Consider the following 15,453-nt stretch of genomic DNA (forward strand, 5'->3'; position numbering starts at 1 on the left):
AAATAATGTTATAAATAATAATGTTTATACTGCACTTGATACGGTTTAGAATAATCTCATTTGCTCTGCATTTCACAGTCCATCCTTTAATCCCATGTAATCCGTACCAGACTGCTGTGTGTAGCAGTGGTTACCAAACTTTTTATAGTCAGGTACTCTGTACCACCTCTGGGACCACAAGGACGTGCACTGACTTTTTGAGGGGTGGGTGCTCTACCATGAAAAAGGGCACATTAAATTAAATAAATCTAATATAAGAGGTCTAGGACAAATCGAGAATTTGAATGTTTGTGAGGTGGAGGGTTCTGCCCCGGGACATTTTGAATAAAATAGATGCAATTTCCTGTAATCTGGTGTATTTTAGTTAAACAAATCTTTTTTTTTTTTTTTTTTTCTTAGCATTGTTTAGTACCTTTAATAGGTACATTTGTTGATTACAGAAATGCTTGGACCATCTCCCAATCCTGTGGGCGGTTCCCAGTGGAGTTGAGCTTTCAGACAAAAGTCCAACCTAAAACTTTAGTGGAGACTCTTGGCTTGAATGTGATGTTGCTTTTGGGAATCCAACAGAGGCTTTGGGCCGGGTGCCTGGGCACCAGCTGGCTCTCTCTGTGCACGTCCCTGGATCAGCCCACACATCGATGCCCTTGAAAAAAGTGTCTGTGGATGCTGCACACACCATTCTTTTATTAACATGAACCACGTTTCACAAATGATAAGAACAAAAATCTTCATCATCAAATAAATACAACATGGCATTTTTTGTCTTTTGAAAATTGTCTTTGCGTACTCTGCCCCTGGGTCGCTCGGAGACCAACGGGGTTGTCCGTACCACAGTTTGGGAACCACTGCTCAACTGAACCCAATGAGACAGGTGTAGAACTAGCCAGGCCAACTTTACATGAGCATGGACTGACAAAATGAAAGGTGAAGTTGGTTGTGCGTTTCCTGTGACGTCAGGAACAGGAAATCAGAGTCTATTATGTAAGAGTCCAGGTCTTATAGAGTCCTGCCTCAGCCGTCCCATGATACGCACATGTACACAGCCCCGCACAGACAGTCTATGTGCATGGGAGCGTGTCATGTGGGCGTGTCCTGGGGCGTGTCATGGTGGGCGTGTCCTGGGGGCGTGGCATCAGTAGACGTATCCCTCGCTGTAGGGGTGTGGGGGGCAATAGGGCCCGTCCTGCACGTACGCCAGGCTCTCGTCGAAGTGGGACAGGGGCACGGTGTCCTCTTCGTTGATCTGTCTCTCCGCGTCCGTCTTCAGCACTGGACGCTGATTGTCGGGGAACGCCATCGAGAACAGGGCCTCTGGGTCACACACGAACTTGTACACGTATCTCTCACCGGCCACCTACACACACAATACAGTACTTTTGTTTATACATATACTATAGGCCTATTAAATGACATACCATATTTTTCAGACTATAAGACGCACCAGATTTTTTTGCACCGAATTACAAGGAGCACTGTCGATTGTTGAGAAAATTAAAGAATTTTAAGTGTGCCTTACAGTATAGTCCGAAAAACAGGGTAGTTGATATTGAGGTGTATATAGTTAAAGGTGCACTCTGTAACCTTTCAGTTGGGAGTCCATCACCTGCTTGTTTATATGGAGATGTTATTGCTCTGCCTGGAATGTTCCATAGTATGACATTAACCAGCTGTACCTTACATTTATTCAATTATAGGTGTTGTTTTTTTTAGCTCAAAAATACCTATAGAAAAACAGGCATTCTGATGGAGCGTGGTCGCCTTTACATAGATCTGATCTGTTACTTGGTCTGGTTTGGTCTCATTGAAGACAGAAAGGTTTAATGCCATACTGTGAAACATTCCAGACAAACCCATAACATTTACATGGAGAAAAACATTTGACGGACCCTCCACCAGAAAAGTTACTACACAAAGCACCTTTAACTCAGTGATAACATTTTAAATAGTAATATTCATCTAAAACCCCTTGATCAAAGAAACAAGTTTGCAAAATTGTGCTTTAGAAAATTGGTTGATGAAAGAAAGAAAGATTATTTAAACATGCATGAATCACTGTAAATACAACTTAGTACATTTAGCATAATAAATCTTCTTTATCAGGAAAAGTGTCTTAGAAAGAAGAAAAAATACTGTCCTTTTGAACATTTTTTTTCAGTTTGATGATTCTTTTTCTTTCTTTTTTTTTTTCTTCAGTAATCACCAACCATTATAGTGCTGTGTATGTTTTGATTGACAAAGTGATAAAAGACGTCCACAGTGACATATTAATGGTGAGATCAATGATTATTGATCTGTACAAAGGTTATCCAATTAGCCACGTATTTTTGTGTTAGATAATCTATAACCGTTTTCCTCAATAGGTAAGACAATTTTCCTGATATTTAGAACTCATTTTCCAAAACACAATTATTTATTATCATTTATAAACGAAACCGCATTTTATACAGTCAAAATGTTCCACTCTATGGCATTAAACTTATCTATGAAGCTGACACCACAGGGTCAAGTTATAAGTTTATAATACTCCCTACAGCTCTGCAACAACTCACCGTTGTGTAACAGATAATACTCCCTACAACTGTACAACAAGTCACCCTTATGCAGCAGATAATACTCCCTACAACTGTACAACAACTCACCCTTATGTAACAGATAATACTCCCTACAACTGTACAACAACTTGCCCTTGTGTAACAGATAATACTCCCTACAACTGTACAACAACTCAGCCTTGTGCAACAAATACTTCATAAAACTGTACAACTCACCCTTATGCAACAGATAATACTCCCTACAACTGTACAAGAATTCACCCTTATGTAACAAATAATACTCCCTACAACTGTACAACAACTCAGCCTTATGTAACACCTTTTATCTTTGCACTGTTTTCCTTTAAATACTATATATTTTATTTTCACTTTTTACTTTATATAATTATGCCTTTTTTTGTCAGTCTCTGGCTATATTTGCTACTTATTTTGAATTGATTATTACCATTTATATTTTTTCTTCTCCCCAAAAACATGGGACATCATATTTGCTACTTATTTTGAATTGATTATTACCATTTATATTTTTTCTTCTCCCCAAAAACATGGGACATCATTTTGCAACCCAATGATTTTGGCAATTCTTGTTCACAGAATGTATAGAAACAAATCGGGATTTTATATTTAATGATCTATTTTTGTTCTGTTTTCAGGTTGAGCTGTTCATTCCCAAAGAGAAGTCATTTTGAGCTTTGGAATCTGCTCGCACACAGTCACTCAAGACTGTATAGCATGACTTCAATGCAAAAAAAAAAAAAAAAAAAAATTTAAGAGGAATTTATGTATGTATATGTATAAATGTATTATGTAATTATGTATAAATATGTGTTTGAGCATATTCCATGATGCACAGTGACTTCTCTTTGGGAGTGAACGGCTCAACTTGAAAACAGAACAAAAATAAAACCTTGATCAGTATAAAATTCTGATCTGTTTCTATACATTTTGTGAAAATTTGAGGTTATTTCAACAAGAATTGCCAAAATTATGGGCCTGCAAAATGATGTACAATTTTTTGGGACACTCTATATTGTGATGTTTGAGCTTCTGTGTCTGAGTCATTTCACTTTTGGATCAATAAAATTTGTCTAAAAACACATAGTGCACCTTTAGACCTTTGTGTTTTGTTATTCTTGTTCATGTTCTGTTTTATTTATAACTATTTAAAAAGTCTCCAGTGTATGATCTCATCCCGGCGGGCGTTGCCTTACCTTCTGCATGATGCCCTTCTCGTAGTAGTAGCGCAGGGAGCGGCTCAGCTTGTCGTAGTTCATGGCGGGTCTGTTCTTCTGGATGCCCCACCGCCTCGCCACCTTCAAACACCACACAGACTTTATTAAAGCAGGAGAAGCCGAGCGCGCTGTCCGAGCCCGTTCACGTCACATTAGTCTAATCAGAGGATCCAACATGGCCGCCCGATGTGTTCATTAGGCGCCAGGAGCCGGAGGAGCAGATGTTTGAGCACCTGTCCCGCGGACCACCCTCCGGCAGCAGCCCGAGCCCGCACGCCGCCGCCGCTTCACCGGGACGACAGAGAACTACAGCTCCTCTTACACCGCGCAACAATGTGGATGTGCTGGTTATTATTAAAGGTGAGTTGTGTTACTTTTCCGCTACCTGTTTATCTCCATGGAAATATTATTACTTTGTCTAGAATGTTCCACAGTAGACATTAAACCTCGTTATTTCAGGGGAGAAATCTATAGGCTACGTTACAGGTCAGATCTGTGGAGATGCAACCCTTTTCCAAAAGAGAATTTTCTATTTTTGAGCAACGGAAACACCTGTAATGAATAAATTATAGATAGATAGATAGATAGATAGATGGATGTGTTTAATGTCATAGATAGATAGATGTTTAATGTCATACCATGGAACATTTCAGGCAAAACAATAACATCAGAAAAGTTGTGCAGTGCATCTTTAAGGGTTAGCAATATGATAAAAACATACACTTTTTTTTTCTCTCATATTAAGCGATTTCTCTTTTTTTTATTCAATTTAATTTTGTTGTATTAAAACAAAATAAAAAAGGCTTTCAATATTCATTTCATGAGCATAAATGATGCAGATTAATCATCCCCGTTTAAAGGGACAGTCTCCAACTTTCTACAAATAGCAGGTCACCTCTGTGCTTCCATGGAAACGGAAAGTTAAAACCAAAACCATACTTCCAAGAAACATATTCCAAGGAGATAGATGCGTTTTATGCTAAACTGTGGATGATTATTAGCCAGGCTCCACTCAATTTCATTTCACTCCAGCGACTAGGTCAAGAATCACAATACACTAGACAGTTCGCAAAAACCCCGGAAGTGCGATTTTGGGCACCAGCCAATCACCGAAGAGCCATATATTCAGTGTCGTCAATGATTCTTGAGGTCAAGGATTTAAAGCCGGAACAAAGAGAATGTTTGGTGAATTTTATCAAGGGGAAAGACGTTATTGTCCTTCTTCCTAAGGGATTTGGGAAAAGCTTAATATACCAGTTAGCCCCGTTAACAGCACATTACATACGTCACGACCAAACAGCAGTGATTGGTTATATGATAAAAAGCACCCGCCTACCGACGAGGGAACGAATCCTAATGCTGTGAGGTCAGATGGTTTCTACCAAATGAAACCGGCTAATGAATCAGGCTAGATAATTATAGCCAAAGAAACAACATTTCCATGGAAATAAGCAGAAGAAGAAGAGAAGAGGCCCTCATCAAGGCCAAATAAAAGTCAGGTTTGTGGAGATGCAAGCCTGCGCACAGTCAAGATGTATGTTTTTCAAGATTTCCTGAATAATACAGGACCTTTAATTGTATTTTTTGTTAGTATAGAAAGAATGAATCTAAAATGATCATGATTATTACTTTTTAGTTCTTAAGATTATATTGTGACCTGAATAGATTTGTCACAATTACTAACATTTCAAATAGTAAGGAACAGACTCGATGATGATTCTCATACCACACTATGACAAAAGAATGTGATTTTCAACATTAAAACATATTCATATTCATTCTTGTTCTGACACAACTCAAGATCATCCTAAAACTATTCAAGAAAGGTTTATTTTGTCCTGTGAATGTGACTTTTTTAGTATTGATACCTGCTCAAATGAGTTTCTAGTTTCAATGTTAGTTTTAGTATCGGTAAGTATCTGATTTTCTATACGTTTGACAACCCTTGACCTGAATAATCCTGTTGACACTGCAGTCTCTCTGAGCTACACAGGGATCAGGTGTCCCATTCCACATGAATTTGCCTAAAAGCTCCTTTGTGTACACAGGTAATCCTCTCATTTGATAACTGCTGCTTTGAGCCAGCCAGCGTGAGAGTTCTGTTCTGAACATAATCCAAACTCAACCAAACTGTTTTTATTGTCGAAATGTGTGTTATTTTATGAAATTTATAGTACAACATTTAACAAACTTTTTTTTTTTTTATGTTTCTGCTCGTCCTTGTATACTGCATATCTTTGGCACAACTACAAGGAAAAGAGTTTTGCAGAGTTTGACAGAGGCCTATAACGACTAGGCATGTAACAATAATCGAAATATCATGATATCGTAATGTCAAAGTTCTCACAATAATATCGTGGGCCATCACGATATATCGAATCACAAGTCTCTTTGTTTAAATGAAGAGTTATGGCGCAGCAATAGCTAAAAATGACAGAGGGAACTACATAGACCATAATCCTTTGCTCCGTTTCAGTGCAGACTACAAGAAGAAATAACAGTTTTAAGCACTTAGTTTTTTGGATTAAATCTTGTCAGGGCATTTAAATAGGAAAAAGTCGCATATTAACAGTTTTAGCTGTTTAGTCTCCACAAAATATCACAATAAATATCTTATCGTGAGATGTATATCGTGAAAATATCGTAAGAGATTTGGATATTGTTACATCTCTAATCGTGAGCCTCCCCACCGTATCGTGAGCTTTTCCCACGATATCACAATAAATATCGTACTGTGAGGTTCATACTGTGACGATATCGCATTGTGAGACTTGGATATCGTTACAAATCTAATAACGACTCTTTGAGCATATTACTGAAAGTGCTGAGGTGAAATGTTTGTAAATTGTGGTGTGAGAGCCTGTGTCGTCACAATCAGATGTTTTATTTAATCATTTATGTGTAGAGCCATGAATCTGAGCAATCGAATCATGGAAGTTCTAGTGCGTCCTGTGAGGAGCTCTGTCAGATTTACCTCTAAGCTGTGGAGACACTGACTGTCTTGTCTGTAAACATTATTGTAACATGCACTGTATTTAAATGTTTTATTCTTACTATTTTCTTTTTTAATATTATGAACTAGATATTACGTGTTCTTAATAAAGATTGAACTGAACTGAATAAAGCATAATCAAAGACTTGATTCTCACACAAAATTGACTTGTCTTGTTAAAATGTTGTTGCCTCATTAAAAAAACGTATTGGAGTTGTGTTTTGTTTCATTCGCATGTTTGAGTAATCCTTTATTATTGGCACTGTTGGGCAAGTACCCTTAAAACTGTAATGTGTTATTTATGACTTGTTACTGTCATTTCAAAGTCATTCATTACATTATAATATTACTGTATTTAAAATGTAAAACATTACATGACTATTGCAGCACTTTAATTTACTCTCACCAAAAGAACTGTGAAGATGCTGAACTTTTGCGCCGTATATGGACTGAACCAGGACTAAACCAGGACTAAACCAGGACTGAACCAGGACTAAACCAGGACTGAACCAGGACTAAACCAGGACTGAACCAGGACTAAACCAGGACTAAACCAGGGCTGAACCAGGACTAAACCAGGGCTGAACCAGGACTAAACCAGGACTGAACCAAGGACTAAACCAGAACTAAACCAGGGCTGAACCAGGACTAAACCAAGGACTAAACCAGGACTGAACCAAGGACTAAACCAGGACTAAACCAGGACTAGACCAGGACCAGACCAGGACTAAACCAGGGCTGAACCAGGACTAAACCAGGACTGAACCAAGGACTAAACCAGGACTAAACCAGGGCTGAACCAGGACTAAACCAGGACTGAACCAAGGACTACTAAACCAGGACTAAACCAGGACTAAACCAGGACTAAACCAGGACTAAACCAGGACTAAACCAGCTCTAAACCAGCTCTAAATGGGCGCGTTTCCAGCATTTCACCGCTATTGATATCGCGGTGATTTTAGCAAATTTGTATGAAGAAAAACCCTCTACTTCAATCCAAAGCATTGTAACAGACCTCACTGACATTTGTACCGAGTAAAATATTTAAAAAAAAAACTTTCCCCTGTAATGCCAAACATTACTGCGTTACATCAAAAAGCAATGCATTACAGTAATTTATTACTTTTATAACGCATTACTCCCAACAGTGATTATTAGTCTCTCTACTTCTCCAAAGCTCAAAATGCTCTGTTCCACCTTGTGATGTCATGTAGTGGTACTTTCCAACTTAACAGCTCCTTTTGCCTTTAGTTCAGTAGAGATTGGCAATTCCAGGGCTGAAATTGTTCAAATTATTCTAGTGAAAATGTATGGAGTTTAAAAACATGCTGGAGCGCTTCCAGTTTTATCACATGACATCACCAGGTGGAGCAGAACATTTTTAAGAATTTGGAGATACAGACATCCTAAAAAATCTCGGTTACTCAAACATGGGAATGAAATAAATCACAACTCCAGGTCTGTTTTTGATGAGGAAACTGGCAAATGCTCAGAAGAGTCAATTTGGCGTAATATAGGACCTTTAACGCTGCATAAATAATTGTACACATTCTCTTCTAATTCATATTTCTGCCAGATGTCTTGTCAATATGGAATGATAACAAATCAATTATAATGTGACTCCTTTCCCATTACCCATAGCCCAAACTAGTGTAATTACTGTAATATTTGCACTGCAGCCACAGACGTACGACATAACATGGCAATTATCCAGATGAATCAAATATTCAGTGTGGGAGCTCTCGCAAATACAGCACAGAGAATTGAATCGCTCTCATTGTTTCGTAATGGCATCTTGAGGCTTGTAATACTAAAAATACTAGTGATAATGGTCCTGTCAGAATCTGATGAAGTGCCACAGATGTGAAAAGTGAATTCATTAGCAGCTAATAACTAATATCTGCCTGTCTGGATCAAAATACTGACTCCATGTAGCTTCATTCAGTCATTGTCTCAATAGAGTTTGTGTTATTAAAGAAAATGAGGGACTGTTTATTCTTTGCCATTTTCATTTAAAGGGGCGTTGTCTAACTTTTCCAGTGGAGGGTCCGTCAAATACTTTTTTTTTTTTTTTTTTTTCCGGGGGTGTGTTCTATGCTTTATTGTGTCATTTGCAAATAAATCATTTCCATACAAACATTCCATTGTGTTAGTTATAACACAATATTATAATTTTTTTCCTCCCTCCAATATAAAGTAGAAGTATACATATGTATACCCATTTTCATGTATTACATAAACACATACATGCACATACATATTCATATAAACATATATAGATACATATGCACACCACATGCGCCATTATATAGGCAGAAGTAGTCTTACACACACACACACACACACACATATATATATATATATATATATATATATATATATATATATATATATATATATATATATATATATATACATATAGAAGAAAAATAAACTTAACAGCTATTAGAAATAATAATAATAATTATTATTATAATAATTATAATAATAATTATTGTTGTTGTTGTTGTTATTATTATTAATGTTTTTATTATTATATTATTATCACTATAACTATCATCACCATTAATAATTATAATAATTGATTTATTAATTAATAAAACAATTAAAAATACTATTTATGACAGAAAAAAATGAACTCCCTATTTACAATAAACTCACTTTTTTTCTTTTCTTTTTTTTTTTTATGTTACTGCTTTGTCTGAAATGTTGCACAGTATAACATTATTAAACCTTTCTATCTACATGGAGACCAAACCAGACTAAGTTACAGGTCAGATCTGGGGACCCGCTCACACTCAGAATGTCTGTTTTTCTAGGTGTTTTTGAGTTAGAAAACCACTTGTAATTTAATAAATATAAAGTAGAGCTGCTTAATGTCACACTGTGGAACATTCTAAGCAGAGTAATGACATATCCATAGAAACAAGCAGGTGACAGACCCCCAACCAACATGTTACATAGTGCAGCTTTAATAATTCCACTGTCTTAGTTATAAAAATGTCTTTCTGTGTGTGTTTTAATATATTATAGTCCAGATAACGAAATTGTGCTATATTCTGATTTATGTTATAACGTTGTTTCCTCGTCACAAACAGACCTGGAGTTGTGTTTTGTTTCATTCACACATATCCCGATCCCCTCGTAGTATTTGCGTGTGCAGTATATCCGTATATCTTTGTCCCCGTGTGCCCCTCTCACCTCCTCGGGCTCGATCAGTTTGAACTCCATGCCGCGGCCGGTCCAGGCGATGAAGTGCGAGTTGGAGGGGTCGTCCAGCAGGGCCACCAGGAACTGCCAGAGCTGCAGAGAGCCACGCCGCTGGTACGAAGGGCCCTCGCGGTACAGGCCCGACTCCTGCTTCACATCACCTACACACACACACACACATATACTGTAAGGACCAATTTAAAGGGGACATATGAGAGCTGTGGTGCTGGTACCAAGGGCCCTCACAGTACAGGCCTGACTTTGACCCTCAATGGGAATGTGAAGGTGCCCCCAAGAAAAAACATCCTTTGGACAGTCTGCGTTCTCTGTTCAGGGCTTTGGGACTCCTTAAGCCCGGAGCTGAAACTTGACCTAGACTAGGCTGGTTTGAATATGAACTTAAGGACTTAAAGAGTAATCCGACATGTAATCAGTGATAAACCATCAGTGAGGACCTGCGATTGTCTTAGTATATTGTAAAATTTAATGTGAACCCTGTACACTCTTGTCCCCATCAAATAAAAAAGTGTTAGATAAGTTGCAGATAAGTCATACAATGGGATACCATATAAAAAGCAGTTGTTTGGGGTGTAATGGTACATATATTTGTGCGGAACCATTTCGGTTTGAGACATTCAGTTCGGTGCAGGGTTGTGCACAAATGAGTTTGTGCAATTTGTGTGTGTTTAGATTCTACCACTACATGTGCAGCTACACGGAGGCTCAGCTCTTCAATATTCACAGTGAAACTGTATTTCCCGCAGCGCTTTATAGTTAGGATTTGTCTACGTCCGTCCGAACCACATCTCACCCTCCCTGCCAGCAGATCTGCACTTACTGCAGACAATGTGGACAACGTTGTTTTTTTCTGGCCAAAAATTTTTAATTGAGTAAAAGTTTGTGCTGGAACTGTTAGTGCTGCACTTTACTGTTTGAAAAGTTTTGTTTACTCTTTACAAGGAATTTATTTTTTATAATATTTCATACATTTGTTGCTTATTTGCTAATATTTTATTTAACTTAGTATTACCAAGCAGCACTTTGCATTTATTTTATTGTATAATGTTAAAACAAATTGTTGGTTTAATAAAAACACAAATAAACAACAAGCAAATGGTTTTGCATTTTGTTCCCATACTGTACTGAAAATGAACTGAAGTATGACCTCAAAACTGAGATGCTTACTGAACTGTAATTTGTGTGTACTGTTACACACCTCGTTAATAATAATCACAGACTGAATACCCATAATGTTCAAATGAAGCTCACCAAGGCTAGCAGTTATGGAACAAACCTGGACCCAATTTACAGACAAACAGCAAAATAAAAACATCAGGATCATGTACAGCGGTAGCCAGGCTGGCACTACCTAGTGCCTCCTAGTGTCTCTCCAGCGACTATTTCAGGAATCAGAATACACTAGACAGTTTGCAAAAACCCTGGAAGTGTGAACGGGCACCAGTCAGTCAGCGAAGAGCCATACATTCTGTGTTGTCAACGATTCCCGAGATCGAGGATTTAAAGTCAGAACAAAGAGAATGTTTGGTGAATTTTATCAAGAGGAAAGACGTTATTGCCCTTCTTCCTATGGGATTTGGGAAAAGCTTAATATAATGCAGCTTAATAACCTGTTAACCCTGTTAACGGTGCATTACATATGCCACAACCAACTAGCAGCGATTGGTTAAATGAAAAAAAGTACCCGCCTACTGTTGAGCAAATGAATTCTAATGCTGCGAGGTCAGACGGTTTCTACGAAGTGAAACTGGCTGATGAATCAGGCTAGTAGAGCGAGTCAATACAAACAAAATATGACCAAAATAAGTTTGACAGCAGAAGTTACAGAGAGCGGGGCAAAGTGCATTGGAGCTAGAGTCGATGAAACACAGTGGTGAGCAGGTTAGATATGTCCATTTATGATTACAGCCTATGATATGAAAGCACGTACCTTCCACCTTCTCCGGCACCACACATGTGTCGTCATAGAAATGTCTCGCTACTTTGTCGAACATGCACCCTGAAACAGAAGAGCAGAATGACATCAAAATAAGTTAATTTATGTGGTCAGTTTGATGCAATTTTATCCTGAATTTGTAACATATTAGAACTGATTTAGATGTGTTTAGTCCTTTTTTCCAGTTTAGACTTGACCTGATTTGTGAAAAACCTGCATTTGTCCTGGTTCAAACCTGATTTGGTTAAAGTGCGTATGAGAGGTTTTGAGTATTCTCTTATTTCTACTTCATTTGGTGAGATAATAACTGTTGTAAAGATAAATGATACTTTTACACCAATCAAGACTGAATTTGTGAAGAAAAATTGAAAAATATGTTGAAAATTATACACTGACATCACACTGGGAGAATTCTATCCAAAAGTCAGGTGTGTTCTTTTAAATAATAATCTCTATGTATAACGTAAAAATTTGACATTATTTCGCAGGACAATAATTTTGGCAGTTCTTGTATTTTCACAGAATGTATAGAAACAGATCAAGATTTTATATATTTAATGTTTTATTTTTGTTCTGTTTTCAGGTTGAGTCATTCACTCCCAAAGAGAAGTCATTTTGTGTCTTGGAATATGCTTCCTCTTAACATTTTTGGTACCAAGTCTGAGTTTGTTTGCCAGTTGGTGAAGTTTTTCCAAATTTTGCATTGAAGTCACGTTGCACAGTCTTGGGTGACTGTGTGTGATTCCAAAACGCAAAATGACTTCTCTTTGGGATTGAAAGGCACGACTCAACCTGAAAACAACAAAAATGAAACATTAAATATAAAATCTTGATCTGTTTCTATACATTCTGTGAAAACTGGAGGTTATTTTAACAAGAATTGCTATTATTACTGGCCCTGTGTACAGTTTGGTTGATAGGTAACAGTTATGGAATTCCCTTTTTGTGTCAGAGGCATAAAGTCGTCAATATTATTGTTACTGTCATAATTCTTTGTAGCGATACAGTATCGTGCTTCAGAATTTGTTATTCACTCCCCACGCTAAGTCATTCCCCCTTCAGAGCACATCACATTACCATATCAGAGTGCATCTCTCTAATGAGACTACTGACGTGACAGTAAAGTCCATTTGAATAATACTCCCTCTTTTTCTGCTGGAGGGTCCGCCACCTTCTAGTACGGATGGAGACGACCAAGGGTGGAAAGTAACAAATTACATTAATAACTGAGTAGTTTTTATGAGTAATTTGTAATGTTTTAAAGTAGATTTTTAAATAGGGATTTTTACTTTTACTTGAGTACACTTTGACCCAAGTATTTTACTTCATTACACTGGAACCCACCCTTGTTACTGAGTAAAATCAGACTGACAGAAAAAAATATGAAAAAAAAAAAAATAAAAAATCTGTCGAAAATGAAAGGAAAATTGCACAGGCTTGGGTTAGACTTGGTTTAGTAATACAAAAGTGGTTTAGTCCTGGTTTAGTCCTGGACTCATCCTTTTTTATATCAAATAATTGAAAGTAACTATGTCACTTTTACTCAGTTTACAGTTTAAGTGAAGTACTTTTTTACTTTTTCTCAAGTAGATTTTTAGATGGTCACTTTTACTTCAGTAGGAATCAAGCAAAGTAAAGATACTTTTACTTGATTACAAATTTTCAGTACTTTTTCCACCTCTGGAGACTTCATTGCTGTGCCTGGAATGTTCCACCGTATAGCATTAAACTTCTCCATGGTATGGAAGCCAGGAGGGCTCATAAGAAAAGCAAACGCCGCAACAAAAACAAACGTGACAACACAACAAAAAGCCACAACACAAATGCAAATGCTACAACACACCAAAAAAAAACAACAACAGAAGTGACCACGGCACTCTATTTTAATGAAAACAAACACAAACAACAACAAATACAAACACACTACAAATGCCACAACACAAATACAAATGCCACAACACAACAAAAGCCACAAACACAACACACAAATGCAAATGCTACAACACACCAAAAAACAACAACAACGGAAGTGACCACGGCACTCTATTTTAATGAAAACAAACACAAACAACAACAAATACAAACACTACAACACAAATACAAATGCCACAACACAAATACAAATGACACAACACAACAAAAAGCCACAACGGAGGAGACCGCGGGACTCTATTCTAATGCAAACACTGTAACAAATATAAATGGCACAACACAAATACAAACGCGACAATACAACAAAAAGCCACAACAAACCAAAAAGCAACAATGGAAGTGACCGCGGGACTGTATTTTCCGATGGACCAAGTGAAGCGTTAAAGGATCAAGCGGGAAGTGAATGGGAAAAGTTGAAGAAGAACAAGAATATGAAAAGTAAAGGAATGAATGAAGTGAATGAAGTTGGAAACGTAAGTAAAAGTAAATTATTGTTTTGTGGCCAGGATCGATGTCACTGTCTGACCGTCGCTTGGTCCGTCAGAAAAATAGAGTCCCACGGTCACTTCCGTTTTATCTTATTGGTTTGTTGTGGCTTTTTGTTGTGTTGTGGTGTTTGCATTTGTGTTGTGGTGTTTGTATTTGTGTTGTGACGTTTGTATTTGTGTTGTGACATTTGTATTTGTGTTGTGACATTTGTATTTGTGTTGTGGTGTTTGTATTTGTGTTGTGGTGTTTGTATTTGTGTTGTGGTGTTTGTATTGTGTTGTGGTGTTTGTATTTGTGTTGTGGTGTTTGTATTTGTGTTGCGGTGTTTGCATTAAAATAGAGTCCTGCGGTCACTTCCGTTGTGGCTTTTTTTGGTGTGTTGTGGCTTTTTTTTTTTAATTTGTTGTAGCTTGTTGTTGTATTGTGGCATTTGCATTTGTGTTGTGGCAATTGTATTTGTGTTGTGACATTTGCATTTGTGTTGTGGTGTTTGTATTTGTTGTGGTGTTTGCATTAAAATAGAGTCACGCGGTCACTTTTGTTGTGGCTTTTTTTGGTGTGCTGTGACTTTTTTTCGGTTTGTTGCGGCTCGCTGAGTTGTGGCGTTTGCATTTGTGTTGTCGCGTTTGTATTTGTTGCGGCATTTGCGGTTGTTATGAGCCCTCCCGGCTTCCGTACCAATGTAAAATGGAGTGGAAAAAAGACTCTGCTCCACTTATTTTAGGTGTAAATTAGTTCATCTAATTAAAAAAAAAAAAAAAAAAGAGATTAAATGTAGATACGTTTAATGCCATACTGTGTAACATTCCAGGCAAAGTAAGTACATCTACAGATAGACAAGAAAATTACGGATCCTTCTCTAGAAAAATTCCATAACCATGAACGTTTCAGTTAAATCTAGAACAATTAAAAACATTTAAACGTACCTTCTGTCCTGTTAGCGTGAGCCAGGTAGCCATCTTGCCGTAGGTAGACCGAGTGACAGCTAGGCACTTCTGCTGAGACAAACGGAGAGAAAAGAAGGAGAGAGAAAAAGAAGAAAAGGGTGTGAGAAGCCCGGAGGCAGAGTTAAAATCACTGTATCTCTTT

General features: G+C 37.5%; 1 protein-coding gene across 1 annotated transcript in view; it reads right to left on the minus strand.

Annotated features, from left to right (window-relative positions):
* Positions 1-955: 955 nt before the first annotated feature.
* etv1 (ETS variant transcription factor 1) overlaps positions 956-15,453 on the minus strand; it is a 58,409-nt gene continuing 43,911 nt past the window's right edge. The window contains exons 6-10 of the mRNA XM_055164031.1: positions 15,291-15,362; positions 11,938-12,006; positions 9,981-10,150; positions 3,767-3,868; positions 956-1,357 (exon numbers count right to left, since the gene is read on the minus strand). Of these exons, the coding sequence (XP_055020006.1) occupies positions 1,136-1,357; positions 3,767-3,868; positions 9,981-10,150; positions 11,938-12,006; positions 15,291-15,362 (635 nt within the window). The 3' untranslated portion in view covers positions 956-1,135. The remainder of the gene's footprint in view (positions 1,358-3,766; positions 3,869-9,980; positions 10,151-11,937; positions 12,007-15,290; positions 15,363-15,453) is intronic.

This window comes from Boleophthalmus pectinirostris, unplaced genomic scaffold (assembly GCF_026225935.1).
Source record: "Boleophthalmus pectinirostris isolate CB_2022bp ecotype Guang Dong unplaced genomic scaffold, ASM2622593v1 HiC_scaffold_6, whole genome shotgun sequence".
NCBI classification, from domain to species: Eukaryota; Metazoa; Chordata; class Actinopteri; order Gobiiformes; family Gobiidae; genus Boleophthalmus; species Boleophthalmus pectinirostris.